This window comes from Podarcis vaucheri (genome assembly GCF_965113315.1).
Source record: "Podarcis vaucheri genome assembly, chromosome: 1".
NCBI classification, from domain to species: Eukaryota; Metazoa; Chordata; class Lepidosauria; order Squamata; family Lacertidae; genus Podarcis; species Podarcis vaucheri.
Window position 1 is genome coordinate 58,711,391 of NC_138759.1, and position 27,586 is coordinate 58,738,976.

The window sequence follows — 27,586 nt, forward strand, 5'->3', positions numbered from 1 at the left end:
ACCCTCCATCTCTCTAAATGGTTTCATCAGGTGGGACTATGACTGCCTGCATTTTAAGCATATTACTTGCCCCAAAGGACCTGGGAAGTGTAATTTGTTAAGGGTGCAGGGAACTCTAGCTCTGTGAAGGGTAAACTACAGATCTTAGAATCCTGTGTGTGTGTGGTGTGTGGGTGTGTGATTTAAATGCATAGTGTCATACCCTCCAACTTTTCTCCAATAAAAATTGGGACGTCCCATTCCATAATGATAATTTTACTATTTATACCCCACACATCTTACTTTGTTGTCCCAGCCACTCTGGGCAGCTTCCAACAGATATAAAAAAACACAATAAAGCATTAAACGTTAAAAAAACAAACCCTTCCCTATACAGGATTGCCTTCAGACAGCTTTGGGGGCAGGTAACTCCATACCCTCACAACATTTCTCCAATGAAAATAAGGACATCCTAAGGAAAATTGGGACATTCCGGGATCAAATCAGAAACCGCGACGGCTTCTCTAAATCAGGGACGTCCCTGGAAAATAGGGATCCTTGGAGGGTCTGTAGTGTGTATGCATAGCTGTGTTGCTTCCAACCCCCCCCCCAAGAAAAATAGTACTATTTCTTTCTCTCTTAAAATGGCAGTGGTGCCCACCTGAGAGGAGCCAGAACTGAGTTCTGCAAGCTTCAGAATCAACCAAACTCAGAATCTTCTGAAATCACTTTGCATCCCTTTATTGACTTCATTACATCCGAGTAGAATATGGCATTGCATCATCCAGAAGGTTTTCCATTGTTGCAATTTACGAGACTAGCTGTGGTTCTATGTTTAACTACTTTCTAATTTAAGCAAAATTCTCTCCGTTCTATGTCACTTCGGATAGCACATGGCAGTGGTGGGTGGTGAATGTTTGGATACGGGAGGGGGGAATTACTATGCAGGGAAAACTATCACATCATATATTTAGCACACACATTTCTTTCTTTAAGCAGATTTGTATCCTGCCCTTCAATCCCTAGCCATCTTAGCTTCCCATCAGATCAGCTTTAAAAGAAGAGCTGTGGAGTTTCTTTTTTGTTTTAGGGATGGTTGTTAGAAGAATTAATGTATTAGAAAAGCCTGCCTCAGTGTCAGCTGAATGACATAACCTTTTGAGAATCTCCCAAACCCATAATTCTTTCATCTTGGTATCTGTCATAACACTTTGTTTACATTCAGCACTTCAAAGAAAAAGCTTGCATCTCATCTACGGAGTGCAGTGGAATCATAAAAGCTGCACATAAAATGCAGGGCCCAAAGGGGCTGATAAATATATACAGGGAAAACCCAGAAGCCAAATGTTGCAGTGGGGTTCCAGAGGGCTGGTACACTAGATCCGTGCATTATCCGTGGGGCTATGATGGCAATGTTCTGCCTCCACGTTTGGGGGCAGTAGGCTTCTGAATCCCAGTTGCTGGAAACTTCATGAAGGAAAAGTGCTGTTGTACCAAAGTCCTGTTTTTGGGTTTCCCATAGGCAGGCACCTGATTGGCCACTGTGAGAGCAGGATCCTGGACTAGATGAGCAAGTGGCCTGATCCAGCAGCCTCTTCTTATGTTCCTATTGTATCGTTATTAGTTGGTGCTGAACTGGCTTGTAGCTGGGCGGAGTCAGGAGATTCCTGTTGCTGTTCTGCTCCAGCATAAGAAAGACAGTGGCTGCTTCCAGGCCATGCCTTTATTGATTATTCACCCCAATTTGTGTGCATAAAGTTTGTGGGGATGTTAGATGACATTGGGCATTTATTGAGCAATCATTCTGATTTGCTTGCTGTTATACCCAGGTGCATCATGCAAAGCTCAGCCCTCTCTTCCAGGTCACTTTTCTCATAGCGATTGAGGGAGATGAGTTTGTTGCACAAAAGCGCCAAATCGGCTTCAACTTCCAACTTAAATTTGCCGCTATGTGATTGAATCACACCTCAATCAAACAGCAGCCCGGAAGCACCCAGTAAGGTTCCTGACTGCTGTGTCTCTCTGGAATTCTGCACATGTTCAGATGCAAAGCAGCCCACATATGCCAAGAGTTAAACCTCGGCACAGAAAAGAGGTTCGAGGGATCCCTGCTGGCTCTGATGCAGCCCTGCTCCAGGTATCTTTCACAAGATACGCGAGGAGCTGCCCCAAGCACATTGTCCGCCCCTTCCCCCGCCCCTCCGCGGTGACCTCGTGTCCCTTGCACTCGAGAAGCGCGACGCGTGTGTTGCTGGGCGTCCAACGGGTCCCTTCCTCTCGCTCCCCTCCCGCGCAGAAAGAGTTAAAAGGAGCAGCTGAGAGGTTTTTTGGGGGGTGACGTCGTCTTGCTTCTGGCCGTCTGAGGAGTCTCTTGAAGGTAGTTCCCCCTTCTGATGATGAGGGGAGCCGAGCCGAGGTCTGAAATCTGAGAGCCTCCACAGAAGCACCACTTGCAGAGGTCCCAGCAAAAGCTGCTCGCCTGCCTCCCTTGCCTTGCCTTTTCCTGAGCAGCAGCCACCCGCTTGCCCTGGGCGGCCTGACTCTGAGCAGCATGGAGACAGCACCCTGGACCCACCTGGGACTCGCAGTCCTCTTGCAGCTCCTGTTCATTTCCTGCTTGCCAAGAGGTACTGTAAGTAGGCGACTCGCTTTCTAGGCATGCTTAACAGGACGGGTCTCTGCCGGGGCCCCCGCCCCTTCTAGAGAGACCGGTGCGTTTTTGGTCTCCCACCGTGTGGTGGGATTAATCCTGTAACCTTCTGGGACGAGTTTCCTGGGAATTTGGAGGAAAACAATAGGATCTGACTGAGCCACACTGCTGGAAATCTACTTTTTGCTTGGTTTCCCTGAAATAGTAGAAAAAGAAAAACACCGCCGCTTTTTCTTTTAGCAAAGTGTAATTTGTTTAGCTTGCCAAAAGGCAGATTTTCCTTTTCAGTCTGACTCCGAAGAAAGGAGGGGAAGACAAGCAAAACAAAAGCCAGATTTGAGTTCCGACCTGTGCTTTACTTTTGCCAATACTGTTCTACTTTTTTTTTTACTTCAAAGAGAAAATAGTGTGGAAGTTAAACGGGGCTATTTTATTTTATTGTATGGTTGTCGTTTGGATGTTGGCCTGCCAAGCTGGCATGCATAGTGCCAGAATAGTTCTTCTTTCAATATATGTTTGCCGGAACTGTCTCCAAAGCGCGCTGCTTTCATGCCACCTTGTTTTGCCATGGAAGCCCGGGCACCTCTCGCATTCCTTTTGTTGCTCCCAGAGTCCTTTGCAGTCCCTCGCAGGTTACCCTTCTGAGCAATGGGTGGGAAGGCCAGATCAACTTTTTAATAACTAATGGGCAACTGGAAACTCTGGAAACTGAAAGGAGGAAATCCGCAACGTCCCTTGGACAGTATGTGGACATAAAAAGGCACGTTGTGGCGTTCTGTGGGACCCTTAGGCTTTTAGAGTAAGCAGTGGCCTTTTGAAATAAGGAACATAAGCATCCATTCTCCGGGTAAGGAAGCCTGCCTATTGCTGCCTCATTAAAGAAAAGAATGATGGTAAAATCACATGTACCAAGTAAACATTGCAGCATTCCAAACACCCAAGCTCATAGTGTGTATAAATAACTCCATATGTAAAGTTATGCATCAGGTCTTGTGCTCCACTTGAGTGCATTTAAAGTCAAACGAAATGGATTTCCTGGGCAATTCCCCCGGGCCAGCAGATTCTGCTTTGGGGCCTTTCAGAAGTCTAGAAGCTCTGGTTGTGGTGAGCATACAAGAGAATTCAGGTAGTCTCTGCATTTGCCTCCGGAAAGTAGTTGAGCAGCTCCCTCTTAAGGGCTTAGTTACGCTGCAGTTTATTACTGCCCAAGCTTGTGCCTTCAGTGCTGAAGCAATCCAATAATAGCACAAGTGTAGCTGTCTGGTTACACAGTTGATTTAAGGAACAATAAAGTATTCCCCTCCCACCACCCCAGTGCTGTGTGCTATGAACCAGAAAGAAAGTAAGGTTGTGAGAATACACAGTGAGTTTTTTGTGCAGACCAAGGCGATGATGATGGAGACTGGGGAATGGGGGGCAAGGGAGTAATAGACCAATACCTTAGTACTAGGACAGGTCTGTTCTTGGAACTTCCTGCTCTGCTATTAGGTCAACTGTTCTTTTAGCAGAGACATTTGCCCTCCTCAAAGCAGTTTAAAAACACAGCTTCTGGGAGTATTTAATACCAGCTTCCAGATGTTTTCAATGTAGATACTGCAATTCAGGCTACATCAACAGCACTCTGGCACCATGAACATGGAACATAGATAAGCCCTAACTTTTTCCACCTCAGCGATGAAAGCAAAGATCCATGGATAAGAACATTCTTGTGGGATACCCCTGCATTTAATTTCCTCAGATAGTAATCCGCATTCCTTCCATAGGATCAGCTTCGTCTGTTGGGTTAATTTCCTATTGCCAAAGCTGCCCTGCAGCCTAACAGTGACAGGACTCTCTAGCAGAGTCAGCAATTAGTTTTACCTGCTGAGTCACTTTATAATGCATGATAGTTAATGTTTCCTCTGATATTCAGCTGTGGCTTCCTTGCCTTTACCCTCTTTTTATTTTTTTGCTCCCCGATTCTACCTAATTGCTGTACAGTAAACACTGCAGGGTAGTGATGGATAGGTGTGGAGAAACAGAAAAAGGGCCTCAATTTGCAAGGGCATTCCTGTCTCCATTTCTCTCCCCTCTATATGTATATGTCTGAGGGCAGAGCTGTAGCTACAGGGGGCGGGGGCAGGGGGCTAGCCAGGTTTTTTGCTCCTAGTGAAGCCTCCAGAGGGGCGCCATTGAGGTTCCCAGCCTATATGTGTGTGTGTACGCAAATGCGCATGGGTGTGTGTGCCAAACTGAGCCTGACCCAGGTGAAATAAAGTCCAGTTTCAGCCCTGCTGAGGGATGGGCCAGGGGCAGGAGAATGCTGCGATGCTGGTCTTTGTCTCCATCTTTGTCACAAACTATGTAACAGTCATTCCTTCTCACCTGGACCCCATAGTTTTGTAAGGAATGGGGAGGAATCTATTCCAGCACACTTGCTCTCACCAATCTATAATTCTCAGAATTCTTTAGGACAGGAGTGAAGAATCTCGGGGCCAGGGACCAAATGTGGCCCTCCAAGCTTCCACATCTGGCCCTAGTGACTATCCCCCCCACCACACCCACTCTCTAGGTCACACCCGTCACCACTGAAGAACCATTCTCAGCCCAGGGGCCTCATTCTCTTCTGGGGGCCACACAGTGGTAGGCGGGGCCAGAGGCAAAAGCGAGCAGAGGAACAGCTGTGAGTTTTTCCATTGCACCATAGGCTACACATTCCGTTCCCCATCCAGACAAACAAGAGCCATTACCGGAGATCAATGGCATTTCAAGCCAGGCAAAAACACTACAAAGGATGGAAAGCAGAGCCAGTTTAAAGGTAAAGGGACCCCTGACCATTAGGTCCAGTCATGACCGACTCTGGGGTTGCGGCGCTCATCTCGCTTTATTGGCCGAGGGAGCCGGCATACAGCTTCCGGGTCATGTGGCCAGCATGACTAAGCGCTTCTGGTGAACCAGAGCAGTGCACAGAAACGCCGTTTACCTTCCAGCTGGAGCGGTACCTGTTTATCTACTTGCACTTTGACATGCTTTTGAACTGCTAGGTTGGCAGGAGCTGGGACCGAGCAACAGGAGCTCATCCCGTCGCAGGGATTCGAACTGCCGACCTTCTGATCAGCAAGTCCTAGGCTCTGTGGTTTAACCCACAGCACCACTCGTGTCCCAGAGCCAGTTTTTCCTGGAGAAGAAAGGTGTGGAGACCCCTGAGACTTCCATCCCACACTTACTTATGAGGATACATGGGACGCCTTTGGCTTACTTGAGGCAGAGTGGGTGGCAGGGAGACAGCAAAAAACAGAGAGGCAGTCCCATTTTATCTCCCTAGAGCCAGGAGACAGAAGATTGGCAGGTGCAGCAGAATTCTTTGATCGAATCAAAGGCATCAAAGGGAGTTTGAGGCAAACATGATGTAAGCAAGCAGCACTTCTGAAGAGAGTGACTGATGCTTTTCTGACCCAGGGAGATTAAAAAAATTCTATCTATGTAGAATTGGGGGGGGGGTGGAGTGGGGATAGGATCACAGCTGCAGGCTGTGCCGCTGGCCTGCATCACCTTAGATAAAATGTCTGAAAAGGGCCGCTGCAGAACAGCAGGGGCAGGGAGCACAGTGAGTGACGTGCCCAAGATTCCTCCATCTTCCTTCTTCAAAACATGATACCTTGCCTTTCAGTGATATAGGGTTGACACCTTCTGCTCCAGGGATGGTGAAGACATGGCCCTCCAGACTCCTATAAGCCCCAGCAAGCATAGCCTATGCTCAGGGATGATGGGAGGGATAGCTCAGTTGGTAGAGCACAAGACTCTTAATCTCAGGGTTGTGGGTTCGAGCCCCACATGAAGCAAAGTGATTCCCGCATTGCAGGGGTTTGGATTAGATGACCCTCGTGGTCTCTTCCAGCACTACAATTCTATGATTCTAAGACATGGAAAGCCACAAGCTCCTCATTTCTGTTCTATGCTATTATTTTACCCGTATATATAGCCTCCTAACAGGCAAGGTTCCCTTTGGAATGTATGTGATGCTACATGGCAGGTTGAGACAGTGGCGTAGCGTGGGGGGTGCAGGGGGGGCCGGCCGCACCGGGCGCAACATTTGGGGGTTAGGGTTAGGGGGCGCAAATCCACGGGTTAGGGGGCGAAAATTACTTGCCTTGCCCCGGGTGCTGACAACCCACGCTACGCCACTGGGTTGAGAGCCTTGCCTGGGTATGGTGACAACTAGTTAACAGCACTGAAGGCAGTACAGGTTCACTTTTTAGAAGCAGATGCAGTCTCAATAGCATGTCTGCATGCATGCAACATAAGGACATAAGATGAGCCTGCTGGATCAGGCCAATGCCCCACCTAGTCCAGCATGCTGTTCTCACACTGGCCAACCAGATGCCCCGAGAAGCCTACAAACTGGACATGCAGGACTCTGCCCACCTGCAACTGGTATTCAGAAGTGCAACACCTCTAACAGTGGAGGTGAAACATACCGTAGCTATTGTAGTTAGCAGCCTTTGCTACCCTTGTCTTCCATGAGCTTGCAGACTATTTACTATAAGGAAAGTTCCATAAGAAGTAAACAAATTCTCTGCATGTTGATCACACCCTTATGTGCTCAGCTTGCTTGGGGATTCTTGGGAGGTTTGGAAAGATGATTCACCAGGATGCATTCCAAACAAATAGTTTTGTACCATGGGGTCAAGCATTATCTGTGTATGTGCAATATTCCTGCCAATCCTGTCCATCCCCCCCATCCCCTGAAAATGAGTCACACTCACAAAGCAGAACACAATGGTCAGGTCTTCCAATGCAGCAAATGTATTACATAAATTCTTCATAAGGACCTGCGTTGGGGGGGGGGGCTGTCAAAAATCAGTGATATATGTATGAATATGTGTGTGTGTGTGTGTGTGTGTGTGTGTATATATATATATATATATATATATGCTTTCGTAGATTTTCACGGGTATAGGAATGCAGGTTTTGGTGTCTTCGGGTGTCTTCCCGTGTAAGAGTCGGGGTGTCTGTGCGACGTTTCGACGAGGTCTCACTCGTCATCTTCAGGCTGGTGCTTTCGGCTTCTTGTTACTGGAACAGAGCAGAGTCTGGTGTTTGAGTTCCTATAAATACTGTTGAGGGGTGTGGTGTATAGCCTCCAACGTTCTGGGTAGAGAGGAAGTTCCTAGATTAGTGTGCCTTTTCTTCTTTTGTTCCTTAATTACTTGAGGGATATCTTGGGTGATTTCATGAGTGATATTCTGAATATCACTGGGTGGGTCATTAATTACTTGAGGGATATCTTGGGTGATTTCATGAGTGATATTCTGATATAAGGAAGGAGGGCCATGCCATTGTTTTCTTCTGTGTCTTGGTTTTTTAGAAGACAACAACCAACTCCCCTTTCTTGACGTCCTAATCTACAAAAAACCTGATGGCTCCCTAGGACACACTATCTACCGGAAAAAAAACACACACCAACCGTTACTTACATGCACAATCACACCACCACCCTGCACAAATAAACTCCGTAGCCAAGACTCTCATCTCCAGAACCAAACGCCTGGCTGACAAAGACCACTTGACAACTGAGGTACAGAATCTCTCAAATGTGTTAATCGCCAATGGATACCAGAAAAACAGGGTTACGAAGCTAATCCAAAAAGAAACACCCCCCAAAAACCAAGACACAGAAGAAAACAATGGCATGGCCCTCCTTCCTTATATCAAGGGCACTACAGACAAAATCAGCAAAATCCTCCATAAACACAATATCAAAACAGCCTTCTGCACCAACCAAAAAATAGCCAATATCCTCAGAAACCCAAAAGACAAAATCCAGCTGGAAAACCAAGGGGTCTATGAAATACCCTGCAAAGTCTGCCCAGCCACGTACATTGGACAAACAAACAGACGAATAAATGCACGTATCGCAGAACACAAAAATGCCGTCAAAAAAGAAGAAAAAACTTCCTCTCTTTTCCAACACATGAAAGAAACAGGACACGAAATTAATTTTGCAGATTCCAAATTGCTCTTTAACATGGAACATCACCACAAGAGAATAATCATGGAAGCCATCGAGATAGAGAAACACCCTCACAACATGAACAAGCGTGACGACACGTCCCGCCTGCCAGACATCTGGAAATTAGCCCTCCCCACAAAAACCGACACCAGAACCAGAGGCACACAGAACGCCGTCACCAATCAACCACACCAGACCCAAACCCAGACCCTCTCCACAGACATATTACAGACTCCATCCAGCAACCAAACTATAGTGGCACCTCCGGATGCTGCACCCCCCTGCAATCCCTACACAGATCTGGCTGGCACAAGGCACAAAACCATAGCTCGCCCCTATACACGAAGCCAAGCCAGAGCACAACTAAATGCAGCACAGCCATCTTCTCAGAAAAACTCTTCACAAGCTCAAGAGGTCAAGACACAAGAGCTTTAGCAACTAATCTACACTTAATGACCCACCCAGTGATATTCAGAATATCACTCATGAAATCACCCAAGATATCCCTCAAGTAATTAATGACCCACCCAGTGATATTCAGAATATCACTCATGAAATCACCCAAGATATCCCTCAAGTAATTAAGGAACAAAAGAAGAAAAGGCACACTAATCTAGGAACTTCCTCTCTACCCAGAACGTTGGAGGCTATACACCACACCCCTCAACAGTATTTATAGGAACTCAAACACCAGACTCTGCTCTGTTCCAGTAACAAGAAGCCGAAAGCACCAGCCTGAAGATGACGAGTGAGACCTCGTCGAAACGTCGCACAGACACCCCGACTCTTACACGGGAAGACACCCGAAGACACCAAAACCTGCATATATATATATATATATATATATATATATATATATATCAGGTAGAAAAATAATGCACCGACAATTAAGGGATCACATTCCACACATTGGCCACCCACCAAACTCATGAAAAATCTCTTGCAAACTCATTTGCTCAGAGGTCAAAAAGCTGTGTCATGTGTAAAAAAAAGCAAAACACAAAACTCTGTAACAGTTTATGTCATATCTTCTATCTGCCAAGAAAAACCTTCATGTTCCCTATATGGCCATAATTAAAAACCCTCCTATGTTTTTATTGAAGTCATAGGAGGGAGCATAGTGATGAGAATATTTGTGCTTTTGAAGACTCCAACTGCTCTTACTTAACCAGAAAGCACCATAAGACTTGGGTGTGTGTGTGTGTGTGTGTGTGTGTGTGTGTGTAATTACCAGGCACAGAGAAGCCTGAGCAACCTCAGGACTGGAAAGCTGTGTGATTAACTCTTTTTCTCCCTGCCACAGTCCCAGCAAAAACTGCCTCTCCAAAGCTGCTTTTTGCATTTCAAGGGAAATTCCCATAGGTGCCAGGCTTCCCTGTGGTGCTGTTTACATAACAAAGCTTGTTCACATTGCAGTAATCATATTTGCACAACTAGTTTGGTCCTTATAAGAACATATACAGTAGAGGGCTCCAACAATCCTTCTAGCACAGCAGCTGAAAAGCACTGAGATGCAAATCTAGACACTGGAACACTTGCATTGTCAGAGCTATGAGCATAGCTGTCAACGGTTGCCCTTTTTAAAGGGAAATTCCCTTATTCTGAATAGGATTCCTCACAAGAAAAGGGAAAAGTTGACAGCTATGGCTGTGAGATACAGTGTTTGTTCAAAGCCACTGGTTCCTAACTTCTTTAAATTGCTGTAAAAAGCATTTTGTGAGGGCCTATTCTATCACCACATGCTCCATGAGCCTGCAGTTTGGGATAGAGTTGCATTGGTGGTTTGGCACAGGGAACAGTGGGTGAAGTCATTACATGTGCCCAGACCATGATGAGAAAAACAGACACTTTCCTGTCAAATAAGACTGATGGAAACATTACCAATGGTTCCAGTTCATTTATGACATGCTACATTCACTAACCTAAATGCTTTGCTCCATTAGAAGAAACAAACACCTCAAATAGCTAAAAGGGAAATATGAGGGTTTGTGGTAAACATACTAGAACCAGGGAAGAAGTATTTCACAAAAACATGGCACATTTGTATCTTACCACAGTTACTGTGGTTTAGTGTAACGTCCAAACCAGCATTATCTACTGGCCGGCAGAGGTTCTCCCGTGTTTCAGACTGTATCCAATGAAGTCATTGTGTAAGTTTGTTGGCCCCATCAAAAAATCTGCTCTGGTGCTTCCCCCAACCCCCTGAAGCAGATTGAGGGGGTGGCGTGGATATCAGGGTGTGCAAGAGGAGGAGACGGAGGGCTAGACTTTTAGCCAGTGGCTAGACTGGATCCCACAGACAGAGTGAGAAGGATCTGCTGTGGGTTTCCAGAAATTATGGTGCCTTCCAAACTAGTCCTTTGTGTGTGTGTGTGGGGGGGTGTGTGCATTCTACAACATGCCATTGATGCAATAATTGTACAATAGTGGTAAATTCATACCGAACTGTCCACACATCCTTCCACTTTATTAGTTGTTCTGTGATACTTCCCTAGTGTTATAAACGTTATTGCCGTGAGAGGGCACTCTTATACTATGGTGCAAAGAAGGAGGGACATGCACACGCAATATTTGTGGTATGAAATGTTACAGGATTTTAGTAGGAAACTACAGGAGATGCACCAACTGCCAGTGAAGCCGTATGACCACCCAAAAAGATTTGCAGGTGCAAATGTTATTGAAAGCATGATCACGTGTGACCACCCTGGTAACATCATGAGGTTAAATCATGATGAATGCTCAATAAAAAAAGAGGGAGCTTCTGGAAGGTCTCTGATATTCAGAGGCATAAAACCAGTTCATGTATAACAGGAATTCACATCACATAGGAACACAAGAAGAGCCTACTAGATCAGGCCACGGGCCTGCTGTGGTTTCCAGCAACTTTGTAGATATGTTGAAGCCCTTCTTTAAAACCATCTAAGATAGTGGCCACCACATCTTTTGCTGGTGAATCCCATAAGTTGTTTATCCACTGTGTGAAAGGGTTCCTCTTGCTGGTGCTGAATCTACTGCCCATAAACTTCACTGAGTGGCTGTAGTGTTAAGAGGAAAGATGTCTTCCTATCCACTTTCTCCATTCTACGAATAATGTTACAAACCTCTACCCTCTCTTCAAGTCATCTCTCTCTTTCTCCATCTCTCTCAACGAAAAAATCATAGCTGAGTCTGATTCAAGCCAGTGATATACAGACAAGGATGCTATCTGTTTTCGAATGCCTGAGCCTAGCAATGGGAAATCGAATCGCTTCTCTCTCACACATATTAAGGACATGGCTATTTCCTGGCTCACTGAATTTGCAAATGTTTATGTCAGCGCTTAATGACATTTCTCCCTTTGTTCCATCCCAATAAATTAGCCAGTCGCTCCTTCTTACCTTACTGGTGTAATAAGATTGAGATTAATATTAAGGAAGCTGGCACTTCATCTAGACTTTTAATCATTTTTTAGGATAATTAAACCATGGAGCCGGAAGAAAACATGCATTCCTCCCCACCTCCCCTCAGCAAATACCTTTCCATGTAGCTGAGAGAATTATGCTGAGTATAAACACAATAAATCTGTCAGGGAGTCATTTCGGTTGTTCTTCTCTTCCAACAAATGTGTACTTCATGACGGCTAGCTTCTACCTCGACTGTTGAAGGCAGGACCCCTCAGGGTGGCAGTTGCCTGGAATCACAAGTGAGGGCAGAGGGCTAATGTGTCCAGGTCCTGCTTACAGGCTTCCCTAAAGCATGTGGTCCACTAGAGTTAGAATAGGAAGCTGGACTACATGGGCCTTTGGCATTATCCAATAGGGTTATTCTTAATAGCACTAAATGTCCCATGTTTCACTGAGGTGTTTTTTGCTATTGTGCTTAGAACTGGCCATGGCTTTTTCTTTGGAATAGAGGGGAAGAGGCCTGGGGCCTGCGATACCAATTGGGATTGCAGTCTGGGAAGGGGTTATTTTCCCTCTTTGTCTTGTTTTCTGGCCAAATACTGCCCTCCAGAGTGTCTATTTCCCTCCGAAAGTGCTGTTTGCTGCAAATAAAAAGATTTCTGGGAATGAATGTGAAACTTGGGTGTTCAGATAAAATGAAACAATTTCCAATGAAGAAAGGAAGCATTATAGCTTGAAGTCAGTTGTGTACTTGATGACGTTCTGAAACCCTTTGTGGTATGTTTTCCCCCCTCTGTACTTTCATCTGAGTTCAAGCTGCCATGGGATTTTTCCTCAATAGAATTCTGAGGCCAAGACATCCAGTGCAAAAAACAAGCTCTGCATTATTTATTTGCTTTATTTAAAGAGGCTCTGCTTTAGTAGCCCTCTAGTGTTCATTCATAATTGGAAGACTGCATCCAAACCGATTCTGTGTCGCAAAGCCTCACCTGGCTCATATTTGTGATCCAAACTATGAATAAACCCTCCAATTAGTTGTTGCAAGTCACATCACAGGGCTCAGCCTGTCACCCAGATTTTATAGCCGTTGTTAATAAAAATGGACCCATCTGACTTATAAACCAGGATGGGTCTAAAATTCCAATCTAACTTTTAATAGCCATTGGTGTAATAAACAGCCCATACATTCTGACTATCTGTCTCCATGAATACCAACATATCCTTTGTGTAGAGTTTATTAAACAGGATTATGGAACAGCTGCATAATGCTGGCTCATCCCCTTCCCTGAGCTCAGTGGTGGCCCTGGTGGGGGAAATGGAGACATTCTGGGATCAAATCAGAAGGTAGAATGGCTTTTGTAATTCCAGGACTGTCCCTGGAGAATAGGTACACTTGGAGGGTATGCCTTAGGACTGGTAAATTCTACTACTACTACTACTACTACTACTACTACTAATGTATGAAGATTCCATTGGAATTAGTTAGCTCATAAAAGCACAATGAACATTTGCTTGGAAGTAAGTCCCACTGAACTCAGTGGGGTTTACTTCTAATTAGACAGGTATCTGATTGTATTTAGGGAAGAGCCCTACCAAGGGCTTTATTCAGATGCAAGAGCTTAGCTCCAGCACCTCTCAGATGGGCACCATTGCCATTTTAAGAGAACAAGGGAGAAATTCATGGTAAGCTCTGACACCTCTTTTTCTAGAGAAATAGTGCTCAGTGGTAGAGCATCTGTTTTGAATGGGGAAGGTCCCAGAGTCAACCCTCAGCATTTCAAGGTAAGATTCCTTGTCTGAAACTATGGAGAGCTGCTGCCAGACAGTGTAGATGATACTGGCCTAGATGGACCAATGGTCCGATTCAGTATATAGCAGCTTCCTATGTTTCTATTCTTAGTGACTTCAGTGTGCCTAATTTTGCCAGAAACTTGTAATTTTTTTCTAAGTCACTTTGTGTGTGGAAGGTGTAATCCAGATTGAAGCAGTTTTGTTGCAATGAACATAAAACAGGAAATTTAAGGCCCTGCTGCTGACAAAAATGAAGGACCGTCTTGTTACATTCCTTCCTCTATTCATCTCTGCAACCTCCTCTTATCTCCAGGCTCCACAGTAAGAGCCCTTAGGTCTGTCTTTTGGTTGAGGGACACCCTGATAGAATTGTCAGCTCATTAAATTTCAATTTGCTGGATGCAGACAGCATGCCAATGGAAGGAAGATGGAATCTGCAGAATTACTTTCTTAGCCAACAGTCACAATTTTTGCAGCTTCAGTCTGGCGTTTCTTAAAGAGGAGTTGGCAGCGTCTGCCAAGATGAAAACCTTAGGTACTGTTTAAAAAATAACGGTTATACAAATATTCTGCAGTGCTCAGATAGGTAGTAGCAACAGTAATAGCAATTCTATTTCAGCTACAGTGCTAAACAGGTAAACCATTAAAAAGATGATAAGGATGCAACAGCAAAAATATAATTCAGTGTTTATACAATTTCCCAGTCTGTCATCTGACAACAATAATGTATGTCATATGAAACAAATGCATCGCATCAGCTATTTTCTCCAGAAAACACCATAAGCTGGAAGGAAATGTGAACCAGATCCCTCTTCTTAGATACTCCAAGCTGAGTGAACAATGTTAAATAAAGCAGAAGTCAGGTCAAGCCTATGGTTTGCCTCTTAATATCTCTAGGATCCTGTTGATGGCATTGTGCAGAAATGGGGCTGAGGTGCTCTGTTTTCACCCCTGGATTCTGTGATAGTCAAGATACATTTTGCTGAGTCTCCTGCAACAAGGAACAGTGGCCAAATGACAGTCCTTCGAGTCAGGACATCAAACCACAGGTCTCCTGCCTGACATGTTGTTTGGCTGTAATGGAATGGATGACATTCTTCCAATAATGAATTATTCCCTCCCACACACCCCTTCCCTTTGCTTTTCTGCAGGGTATACGGTGATCAATGAAAATTGTCCAGGAGCCGAATGGAATATCATGTGTCGGGAGTGTTGTGAGTACGATCAGATAAAGTGTGTGTGCCCCGGGCGAAAAGAAGTGGTAGGTTACACTATTCCATGCTGCAGGAATGAGGACAACGAGTGTGACTCCTGTCTAATCCACCCAGGTATGTTGATTTATTGCCCTTATCTGAACCCCCTCACCTTTTGTGTGTTCTCACCAGACATAAATCTTTATTCAATGACCCTGTTTGTAGCTAGGTGGAGCGTGCAGCCTGTTTGGTCTGCCAGACATTGATGATGAATAGGCTTTCTCTCTCTCTCTCTCTCTCTCTCTCTCTCTCTCTCTCTCTCTTCAGAGATGGATGGGTGCCAATACAAATGGTTTACTGAGTTGATGAAAGTTAATGCATTTAGCGTATTGCCGTTAGTTCGTCCCCTTTTCTAATAATTTAAACTCACGCTCAGAGTCGAAAGTTTCCAGGATTTCACCGCGTATGCCTGGAAGCCCTCCAGAGAGTAAAGTCATTGTTGGCTTCAGCACCAGATGAAGATTTTTCATTCCCAAGTCTCCCAGGCCTGGCTTGCACATTGCCTTACTTAAAAAGATAGGAACAAAGTTGCTGAGCTCAGACTCCGCAAAAGGAATAAGAAAACAATAAAGACAAAGGGATAAGGAAGCAACAGCCAGTAGAAACAAGAAGATAATAGTTCTATTAGGAATTGATCCAAATTGTTTACCCTGGGTCTTTAGTCTACTTGCAACGCCAGATTTAGGGCAGTGTGGGCGGTTCCGTCGCACAGGGTGCTGAGCTGAGAGGGCACAAAATAACACCATTACTAATACTACAGTACCAATAATAAAACCTATATTTATATGCAGTGCTTTTTTCAGGGGGTACGCATAGCCCTAAACATTTTGTGAATCTGAGTTTGGCCTCTTTGAGTGGCAGTATTTCAATATGAGTAGGAAAATGAGAATACCCCTAAACATATTTTTTTTAAAAAGCACTGTCTATATGGGTACCTACTGAGAAGATCCATTAAAAAGCAACTGTACCAAAAGAAATTATTGTGAAAATAAGAAATATTTGGAGGGCAAATTTTGTCTTTGCTTAGAGCACCATATAACCAAAGTCTGATCCTGCTACTTGATATTATCCCAAGGAAATAGTCAAATTCCCTAGATAGTGTTTAGTAAAGGAAGTACCATATAGGCCAACAGCTTTGCCCAAGTCCTCTGGCTCCTCTACCTTGAAGCCAAGGAACTATAAGTAGATTTAGATATACATTTCCAGCTACAATCTAACCAGGCTGCCAGTCTTTTATCACTTGTTCTGGCTGTCCAGAGCAAACACAGTATGTGACAGCTTGTCTGCTGTAGTGTATTATCTCCGCCATCCACTTTCATTTGCTCCTTTGTAGCCCAATGTGCATGCCCAGCAGTTTCAATTCATACTAGGTCTAATTTTTTAAAGTGTTTTAAATTTGTGCAGTGCTGTATTTTTTACATAAAAGCCAGGTGCGTTTGTGAGATTCCAACTGTTCTGTGAGACTGAGATACAGATTATGAATGTTCAAACACAGTGCTAAATGTTCAGAGATATTGGGCAGTATTCAGTTAATTCTTGTGCTAGAATAAAGGGGTTTCCCCTCTCCTTTCCCCACATGCATCCTGCTGTGTCCCATAATCCACACTGAAGGCTTGGGGATAAGACCAGAACCGGTTTAGGAGGGTTCAGGGGGACACAAACAAATCACATATATGTGGTTCAGAGCACTTTCCAAACCAAGGTCTGTTCACTCAAGACCAGAAATGATCTCTGAATGTCATTCCCCATCCAGAAAAAAACCTGAACATAGCCTTCCACACACTGGATGGTTTTTCTCTTCTTTTTAGGCTGTATGATTTTTGAAAACTGTAAGTCCTGTCGCAATGGATCCTGGGGAGGAACGCTAGACAACTTCTACATCAAGGGCATCTACTGTGCAGAATGCAGAGCAGGCTGGTATGGAGGAGATTGCATGAGTGAGTATTGTTAAGAGACATGTTCCCCAATAGGGGAAAGGGTACTGCTTCAAATATGGCGGAGGGAAGACTGAATACAGTGGGAATCAAGGAGATACATGGCTGGGTCCAAAGAGCTACTTATCCAGGACAGGAAGCAGATCCTTGCTATGGCCGACACAGTTCAGAATATTGGATAAGGTGGGAGCCATGAATGGGTGATGCAACGATTTAGTTGAATCCCACCTGCAACAGTTCAACAAACAATCCAGTTTAGTTATATGAATATTGCAACATTTAAGGTCACAGCAAAGCAAGCCATCAATATAAAACAGTTAATGGCAAATGCAATAAACATTCCATTGCAACCATGTGTCAAAAACCAGTAGTCACTGCCTGGCAGTACTTTACTTGTTTGTATCATATTTGCAGGAAATGACACAATGTGGAATAGAGGTTGTGAGGGGTCAAGTTCTTTAAATATCTTCAAGGCTATAGGGGAGACTAGGTAACCTTGCTTTTTAAAAAAGGATTTCCAATGTACAAATTACTGTAGTACCTCAATCTATCCAGAAGGTGGTGCTCAGAAGCTCTTCCATGAAAAAGGCATTATTAATATATAAAAAGAGTGATGCCTTTCCACCCAGGCATATTCACTATTATGGATTAATGGGAAAACTCATCATTAAGATAAATGTATGAGGAAACAAAACATGACAGTGTTTGTTTTTTTAATTTAGAGAAAAGGTGAGTAAGAGGTGACATGATAGAAAAGTATAATATTATGCATGCAATGGAGAAAAGTTTTTCTCCCTCCCTCTCGTAACACCAGAACTCATGGAGTTCTCATGAAGTTGAATATTGGAAGACTCTGGACAAGCAATAGAAAGCCCTTCTTCACACAGCGCATAGCTATTTAGGGAGCATGGGTGGTTGGGCCTCAGCTCTGGGCCAAGGGTCACAGATGGAAGTTGTAGTTCAGCACTATCTAGAAGGGCTATAGCTCAATGATAGAGTATCTGCTTTGCAGTTTAATCCCCAGCATCTGCAGGCAGGGCTGGAAAAGTTTTTCTGTCTGAAACGCCAGAGAGCCAGTGCTAGTCATTGTAGGCAAGACAGTGTCTACAGCTGGATCAGCAGTCTGTGTAAGGCAGCATTTTATGTTCCTCACAACAGTGTAGAGAGCATGTCAGAATACAAAAAGGAGATGCTAATTAAACATCAAGAAGAACTTTTTACGGTAAGGGCTGTTCGAACAGACTCCCTCAGGAGGTTGTGGACGCTCCTTCCTTGGTGGTTTTTAAGCAGAGGTTGGAGGGCCATCTGTTATGGATGCTTTAGTTGAGATTCCTGCATTGCAGGGGGTTAAACTAGATGTTATGTGGCGTCCCTTCCAACTCTGATTCCATTCTTTAAGTACCCATAGGGGCATCCAGAATGATGCCAGGCAATAGACTGGGTGAGACTTGGCTCTAGACCTATCAAAAGTAGGAGAAGACCATCGGCAGTGTGATTGGCTTACATATTCTATGTAAGACTATACAAATGAATCAGATGCATATGGTCTAGTGGAAGAGCAAAGTCCTAGTGGACATAGTGGAAAATAAGGCATATTTACCTCTTAACAAGAGTTCCCATATAGCCGTAAAGGATAATACACATTGATAGGGGTTTTTTTTTTAAAAGTCACCTAAGTCATTTTGAGGCAGTGGACCCCATAAATTATTTATGGATTGTGTGAAGTAATAATACCCATCACCCCTATTGATATCTATCTGCCCATGAATTTTCTCAGGTGACCTTAAATAAACATAGAATGTAAATTACAATTATTGAAAGGAATAAACGATCATTCTCTCTCTCTCTCTCTCTCATGCCTCAAGCAAGAATTTTTGTGTGTCCCAGAAAACAGTTTTCCCTCCTTTTCAAATGGCACAGTGGTGCTGACAGTCTTCCAAAATGGATTCTTTTCTCACTCTTCCCTCCCTCTCCGCTCCTCAGAAGCAAGGAAGGATTTGCCAGGATTTGCCATTGTGGGTGTAAATTATTCTTGAGAACTTTCCAGGTCTTTCTCTTCTTCTTCAGGCTTCGGCAAGAGAGAAAAGATCCCTTTGAGTGGAAATGGTGGAGCTGGTTGCTCAATCCTTTGTTGAGAGAGAGGTGGCAGGGCATTACATAAACCTCTCCTGAGAGAGCTTGAGATGGCGGAGGGAAAGGGAAGATCCACATCTCACCACAGCTATGCTTCATGCAAAAGTTTGTGGCAAATATGAGCCTGTTTCCTCGGGGCCACTCTTTGAATGGCTCTCTCTTTAGCCTCTGGACCACCTGCTTTGTTGGCCAGTCCTATTTCCTTGGCAGGAATTTCTGCAAGTTCAGACCGTAATGTTCTCCCGGGAAAGGTGCACTCAGTATTCCCGGCACGCCAACATCTCTTTGCACCAGTTCTTTCTCGTCAAAAGGCAAGAGCAACAAAGGCAACTCAAAAGCCCCCTTGTAACGAAAGGGGAATGTTCTCTGAGGTGATTCAAGGACCTTGTCAATCCTTCTGAAGAAGGTTTCCTGCAGCTTTGTCTCAGGTTGTTTTGAGGTAGGAGCCAGCAACAGGGCAAGGTTTCCTCTCTCCACTGTGGGAAGCTGCATTATCATGTACGTTGCGGCAGATCCTGGCATATCCCAATAGCATCTTAATGACAGCCATGGGGGCAAAGTAATTAATTCTCCAGCCTTTCACATCAGGAACCAACAAGCCCTGGTGTGGAACGAAACACTTATGATGAACCCCTCCGAGCTTGTTTTCCGTTTCATCAGAGTGCACTTAATTGAGGGTAATTGAGGGTAAACTGACAAAAGGAGATTTTTTTCTTTTATTAGAATGGACAAGTCTTAACACTGTAGAGTCTTGCAGGAAAGAGGAAATATCATGCTATGGCACATGGCATGTTGCTGGATGTGACAAAGCTGCACCATTCATGGGCTGAGCTTTTTCAGGCCACTGTTCATCCCCCCGCACACATGGGAAATACAGTGAGCCTGCCAAAAACCCTAAAAACTGTGGTTTGTTCAGATCTCCCTTGCAACATCTTCTCTGAACACGTAGAGCATGGGTAGGCAAACTAAGTCCCAGGGGCCGGATCTGGCCCAATTGCCTTCTAAATCTGGCCCATGGACGGTCTGGGAATCAGTGTTTTTACATGAGTAGAATGTGTCCTTTTATTTAAAATGCATCTCTGGGTTATTTGTGGGGCCTGCCTGGTGTTTTTACACGAGTAGAATGTGTGCTTTTATTTAAAATGCATCTCTGGGTTATTTGTGGGGCACAGGAATGCATTCATTCCCCCTTTCAAAAAAAAATGTAGTCCGGCCCCCCCCACAAGGTCTGAGGGACAATGGACTGGCCCCCTTGCTCAAAAAGCTTGCTGACAGAGAGGGTTTGGAAGTGGGGCCACTGAGCAAACCCTCTCCTTCTGTTCATCCAGGGAACACACAGATGAGAAGTTCTGAACAAATCTAATGTGGATTGATAGTTTACCTGAGTCTGAACCTATGGGGGTACAGTTGTGAGATTGTCTTGCCACACATCGAAGTCCTAATACTTGGGTGCATGCCAAATGTTTCTCCAGTAACAACATGGAAGATGTTGTAGAGGCTAGTAATATGACTTTGATACCTGATACCTAGACATAACGTCAAAAGGGCAATGAATCCCACTATTTACCAATGGCAACAATCTGCCCAGGAAGCTGAAATAACCAGGAGCTGTGGAAGAGCACGACTGTATTCTATTACCAACCAGTGCTAAAATAATGGATTTAAATTCTACCGTGGGCAATCGTTTTTGATTTCCCAGTGTAGTTTCCTATAACTTAGGAGGTGGTGCAGACACTGCTTCTGACCCATCACATTGAGCAGAAGGCTCACCATCTATATATTGTGGCTGTCCAGGTGGACATAGGAAGCTGCTTTTAACTCAGTCAGCTCAACAAGCCGTAGTTTCAGATCATGGTTTGAACACACCTCAGTCTCACAGATTGGGACATATGAGCATATGAAGCTGCCTTATCTGGAGTCGCACCACTGGTCCATTTAGCTCTGAGCCTATTTCTGAGTCTGTGTTCCCTCACAGAGCCTAATATAAATCTTCTTCTTCTTTTCCTGCCCTTCAGGATGTGGTCAGGTTCTGCAGGCTTCCAAGGGTCAGATCTTGTTGGAGAGTTATCCACTGAATGCCCGCTGTGAGTGGACTATTCATGCTAAACCTGGTTTTGTTGTTGAGTTAAGGTAGGTGGGTGATGCATTTCAGCATACAGATTCTTCTTTTCAAGTTTATGTACATATTTAAGGCTTGTTAAGCCATCAGGCTAGTATTTCAACCCTGGGACCTAGAGGGATTTCCAGTGGAGTTTTTCTGCTCCCCCAACCATTAACATTAATCATAATTAATAGACTAAAAATGGCTGTATCCAATGCTATTTTTCTAGAAAAGTAGGTGTTGGAATGCCTCCCTCGTTCTTTTAGAATGGCAATGGTGCCTACCTGAGAGGTGCCGGAACTGAATTCCAGCTAGTTCCGGTTGTAAAAATAAATAAATCCCTGGCTGTATTTCTTTTCCTGTGTCAGAAATGATGCAGTGAGCATGCTGTTTGCATGTGGTGTTAGGTTGTCTTTAAGGAGATAAGTGGTTCCCTGTGTCTGGCCCCAAGAAAACTTACCTGGGAAGAAGCAGAGGGAGGCAGCAATTGTGCATACAGTGGTACCTTGGGTTAAGAACTTAATTCATTCTGGAGGTCCGTTCTTAACCTGAAACTGTTCTTAACCTGAGGTACCACTTTAGATAATGGGGCCTCCTGCTGCCGCTGCCCCGCTGCCGTGTGATTTCTGTTCTCATCCTGAAGCAAAGTTCTTAACCCAAGGTACTATTTCTGGGTTAGCGGAGTCTGTAACCTGAAGCGTCTGTAACCCGAGGTACCACTGTACTCTCAGAATCCTTTTCCCACTGAGGAATAGACTGGGGATTCAAGTCTCCGCATCTCCAGCAGGAAAGTGATGCTATATCACTTGTGTGGGGTGCATGAGATCAAGGTCAGGTTGCATGGAAGATTGTGTCCACCTTAATCCTGCTGTTATGCTTCCCACCAGGAACAATGGAGCTTATGAGCATTCCTGACTGAATGCTCAAAGCATCACAATTTATCTCAGCCTTTAAAGGGTCCCACACGGGCATGGGGCAGAGTATGTGGGAAAGCTTACTGCAGCAGTGCAAGGGTTTTCAACTGTAGCAGTGTAGTTGATGGGGTGCAGCCACCCTCCCAACATTGGCATTGCTTGGATGGGGATAGGACAGGGCAGTGGCATAGTGTTGGGGCCACAGGACTGGTTACAAACTCAGCCCACCCAGAGGAGTGTCTGCTTACTTGCCTAAGTCATGTGGGAAGCCTTTGCCAGTAGCAAAGGCTATCTTTGAAGGCTATCTTGTGAAACTGAAGGTTTAAAGGAAGCGCTTTGGTGGGAGGCTTGTTTCTCTCATTTAGGAGCACAGAAGTAATTTAGAAATACAGACATATGTTAGAAATTTTGGCATCTGAATTTGTAAAAAAAACAAAAACCCACCCCTTTTGTGTCCAAGGTTTGCTATGCTGAGTCTGGAGTTTGACTACATGTGCCAGTATGATTACGTGGAGATCCGAGATGGGGACAGCATTGATAGCAGGATAATTAAGCGTTTCTGTGGGAATGACAGGCCTCTTCCAATCCGAAGCACAGGGCCTTCTCTCCATGTTCTCTTCCATTCAGATGGTTCCAAGAACTTTGATGGGTTTCATGCTGTCTTTGAAGAAATTACAGGTAAGTAGGATGAAAAAGTATAAAATGCATGCCCAACAGCTACCTGGGTGAAAAGAAAAGTCTTGAGTTATTGAAGTAATTGTGTGACTATATCCCTTGCAGTGGTTTAGCCATATGATTTGGAAGGGGGGGAAATCCAATGAGTGTGAAATATGGTCCTGTTTCATTCTACTCGCAAGATTGCCTCTTGCTATTCATATGACTAACTCATCCACGGTTACCTTTTGCCCTGCGCTTTCTAGGCACAGGTCTGTGCTTTTTATTTTGCCCTGCTGCTTTCCCTAGGAAAACCCAATATTTACTGTTGAATCGGAGTAAATGGTAATTCAGAGCAAAAGAAAAAGCATGCAGACATGGACCTGGAAAGCCCAGACCTGTGTCTAGAAATGTGGAGCAAAAGTAAGTGTGGATAAGCCGTTTCTGAATCCTTAGCTCTCCATATGTATGTAGCTGTGGAATCCTTTGAAAATTGATCTCAGGAGTTAGAACCTTACTGCTATGGGGCCATAAAACAGCGAATTAACAAAGGGGGGATTAGATGGTTCTGATTGCCTCTGAGATTTCTCCCCTCTATATATGGTGCATAAAGCTATGCCAGGCTGTTCCAAGTCCCTGCCCTCTTTCCCCCCCTTCCAGCTCTAAAGTTTGTGGGTCTCCTTGCCTAACCATTTCATTTCATGGAGGGGAAGGGTAGGTTGGAGGGAAATTGAGCATGAGGAATAGCTACTTGTCAAAGGGTGTGTCCAGACTTTGTGCAAGGGATTCAAGCACGTGCCGGAAATTTAGGTTGGCACCATTACAGTGGATCAAAGTGCTCTGTTGCCTTGGCACAACAAATCCACTTAAAAATAACAGACTTTCTGCAGTTAGGAAAGTGATGGGGAAATGCACTTTAAGGTGTGGGATGAATGGATGATTAATGGGGAGACACCAAAATATCCCACAAGCAAATAGGATAACCACCTCATAAACCAATCAAAAAGGATGCTCAATAAAGACCAGACATAGTCTAGCTTCCATATAAGCATTATGTGAGCAAATCAGGATGAATGCTCAATAAACAGGTCATCTAGAAGAACCCAGAGACTCCACAATAAGTTCTTGGCAAGGATCATAGAACTGTAGAGTTGGAAGGTTGGATGTTAAAGTTGGAATGTTGCATATGGCTTTCACCATGGACTTCCACCTTCCCAAGTCTAACTCTTAGTCCACTAGGGCTTATCACTTCTAATTGGACACCTTACTTACTGGTTGATCTTCTGTATCTTGGAAGCAACAGAGCACACCGTCCCCACCAAGGAGGAGACAGGGGACTCCCCTGAGAAGGAGGCTTGTTCACCAACACAGGAGCCAGATATATGGAGAAACGTGACTCAAAGAAGTAGGAGGCCCAGGGTTCACTCTGATTGTTTAGAAATACACAATCGCTTTGAGGTCCTCTCCCCTAGCATGGAAGACGAAGAGCAGACTCCATTTGAGGATCTCTCCCTCATTACAGTCGATCAGGTATATGAAGACGAGCAGCAAAGTCAGTCCTCAGGGAATGTGCAGGCGACCTTGGAACGGACAGCTCACGGAAGAACCCCGACCAAACCCAAGAGGAGGCGTGTAGTGGTGATAGGGGATTCCCTACTGAGGGGAACAGAAGCAGTGATCTGTGGGCCTGACAAGATGTCTCAGGAAGTGTGCTGTCTCCCCGGGGCTAAGATCCAAGATGTAACTGAACGACTGCAAGGAATCATAAAACCACTGACGAATACCCCTTCCTCTTGGTTCATGTGGGAACCAATGACACTGCAAGCAATAGCCTCCAGAAGATCAAAAGAGACTACAAGGCTCTCGGCAGGAAATTGAAGCAACTAAATGCACAAATTGTCATCTCGTCTGTCCTCCCAGTTGAACGACGTGGCCCAGGGAGAGAGGGGAAAATAGTGGAAGTGAACAGCTGGCTTCGCAAATGGTGTAAACAGGAACGGTTTGGATTCTTAGATCATGGAATGCAGTTTCTTGAAGATGGACTTCTGGCAAGCGATGGGCTGCACCTCACAACGGTTGGGAGAAATGTTTTTGCCAAAAATCTCAGAAACCTCATCAGGAGGGCTTTAAACTGACTATTGTGGGGGAGGGAGACAGTGCTCCTGAAGGTAGGAGTTTATCAATTAATGAAGATGATCATCCAGATGTCATAGACCAAATGGAGCAAACAGCACGCGGACCTAGTGGTGGGAGGAAAAAAATCCTTAAATAAGAGACACGGGGGAATGATTAATGGACTTCAATGTCTGTACACTAATGCGCAAAGCATGGGAAATAAACAAGATGAGCTTGAGCTCTTGGTACAGCAAACTAAATATGACATAATAGGCATCACTGAAACCTGGTGGGATAAGTCCCACGATTGGAATGTAATAATGGGGGGATACAATCTATTTTAGAGAAACAGACCAGACAAGAAAGGAGGAGGAGTGGCGTTATATGTCAGGGATGTGTATACCTGTGAAAAGATCCAAGATTTAGAACCTCAAAGCCAAATTGAGAGCATTTGGGTCAAAATTAAGGGAGAGAAGAATAACAGAGACCTCATTGTGGGAGTTTACTATAGATCCCCAAGCCAAACGGAGGACATAGATGATGCCTTCCTGGAACAGATGGCCAAGCATGCAAAAGGAAGGGAGATAGTAGTAATGGGGGACTTCAATTACCCGGATATTTGTTGGACGTCAAACTCAGCCAAGAGCATAAGGTCAAACAGATTCCTCACTGGCCTTGCAGACAACTTCATTGTCCAGAAAGTGGGAGAAGCAACAAGAGGAACAGCCATTTTAGATCTGGTCCTAACCAATGTTGATGACCTGGTTAGTGGGGTAGAAGTGGAAGGATCATTAGGCGCGAGTGATCATGCTCTTCTGAAGTTTACTATACAGCGGAAAGGAGCAGCCAAGCATACTAGGACTCAATTTCTTGACTTTAAGAAAGCCGACTTCATAAAACTTAGGGAAGTGCTGGGTGAGATCCCATGGACAGCAATACTAAAAGGAAAGGGAGTTCATGATGGCTGGGAGTTTGTTAAGAGGGAGATAGTAAAAGCACAACGTCAGGCAATACCAATGAGATGGAAACATGGAAGGTGCCTAAAGAAGCCAGGGTGGCTATCTAAAGAAATTTTAACTGAATTAAGATTAAAAAAGGATGTGTACAAAAAATGGAAAAGGGGGGAAACCACCAAAGAGGAATTCAAACAAATAGCCAGCACGTGTAGACACAAAGTCAGAAAAGCTAAAGCACAGAATGAACTTAGGCTTGCTAGAGAGGTTAAAAGCAACAAAAAAGGCTTTTGTGGGTATGTTCATAGCAAAGGGAAGAACAAAGAAACAGTGGGGTCACTCAGAGGAGAAGATGGTGAAATGCAAACAGGGGACACAGAAAGGGCTGAACTCCTCAATGCCTTCTTTGCCTCAGTCTTCTCTGATAAAGAAAACAATGCCCGACCTGAAGAATTTGGAGCAAATGATTCAGCAAAGGAAACACAGCCCAGAATAACTAAGGAGATAGTACAAGAATATTTGGCTAGTTTAGATGTATTCAAGTCTCCAGGGCCAGATGAACTGCATCCAAGAGTATTAAAAGAACTGGCAGATGTGATCTCAGAACCACTGGCAGTCATCTTTGAGAATTCCTGGAGAACAGGCGAAGTCCCGGCAGACTGGAGGAGGGCAAATGTTGTCCCTATTTTCAAAAAGGGGAAAAGAGAGGACCCAAATAATTACCGCCCAGTCAGTCTGACATCAATAGCAGGGAAGATTCTGGAACAGATCATTAAGCAAACAGTCTGTGAGCACCTAGAAAGGAATGCTGTGATCACCAATAGTCAGCATGGATTTCTGAAAAATAAGTCATGTCAGACTAACCTGATCTCGTTTTTTGACAGAATTACAAGCCTGGTAGATGAAGGGAACGCAGTGGATGTAGCCTACCTTGATTTCAGCAAGGCATTTGACAAGGTGCCCCATGATATTCTTGTAAAGAAGCTGGTAAAATGCGGTCTTGACTATGCTACCACTCAGTGGATTTGTAACTGGCTGACTGACCGAACCCAAAGGGTGCTCATCAATGGTTCCTCTTCATCCTGGAGAAGAGTGACTAGTGGGGTGCAACAGGGTTCTGTCTTGGGCCCGGTCTTATTCAACATCTTTATCAACAACTTGGATGATGGACTCAAGGGCATCCTGATCAAATTTGCAGATGACACCAAACTGGGAGGGGTGGCTAACACCCCAGAGGACAGGATCACACTTCAAAACGACCTTGACAGATTAGAGAACTGGGCCAAAACAAACAAGATGAATTTTAACAGGGAGAAATGTAAAGTATTTCGCTTGGGCAAAAAAAATGAGAGGCACAAATACAAGATGGGTGACACCTGGCTTGAGAGCAGTACATGTGAAAAGGATCTAGGAGTCTTGGTTGACCACAAACTTGACATGAGCCAACAGTGTGACGCGGCAGCTAAAAAAGCCAATGCAATTCTGGGCTGCATCAATAGGAGTATAGCATCTAGATCAAGGGAAGTAATAGTGCCACTGTATTCTGCTCTGGTCAGACCTCACCTGGAGTACTGTGTCCAGTTCTGGGCACCACAATTCAAGAAGGACACTGACAAACTGGAACGTGTCCAGAGGAGGGCAACCAAAATGGTCAAAGGCCTGGAAACGATGCCTTATGAGGAACGGCTAAGGGAGCTGGGCATGTTTAGCCTGGAGAAGAGGAGGTTAAGGGGT

At 44.6% G+C, this 27,586-nt stretch overlaps 1 protein-coding gene across 2 annotated transcripts in view; it reads left to right on the top strand.

The window, feature by feature from the left end:
• Nucleotides 1–2,206: 2,206 nt before the first annotated feature.
• PAMR1 (peptidase domain containing associated with muscle regeneration 1) overlaps nt 2,207–27,586 on the top strand; it is a 48,211-nt gene continuing 22,831 nt past the window's right edge. Inside the window, exons 1-5 of one of the 2 annotated variants that reach the window (XM_082237610.1) lie at nt 2,207–2,606; nt 14,947–15,123; nt 16,857–16,985; nt 21,131–21,245; nt 22,591–22,808. In XM_082237610.1, the coding sequence (XP_082093736.1) occupies nt 2,531–2,606; nt 14,947–15,123; nt 16,857–16,985; nt 21,131–21,245; nt 22,591–22,808 (715 nt within the window). In that variant the 5' untranslated portion in view covers nt 2,207–2,530. Of the gene's footprint in view, nt 2,612–14,946; nt 15,124–16,856; nt 16,986–21,130; nt 21,246–22,590; nt 22,809–27,586 lie in introns of both variants that reach the window. The other variant, XM_082237611.1, reaches the window with a different exon arrangement.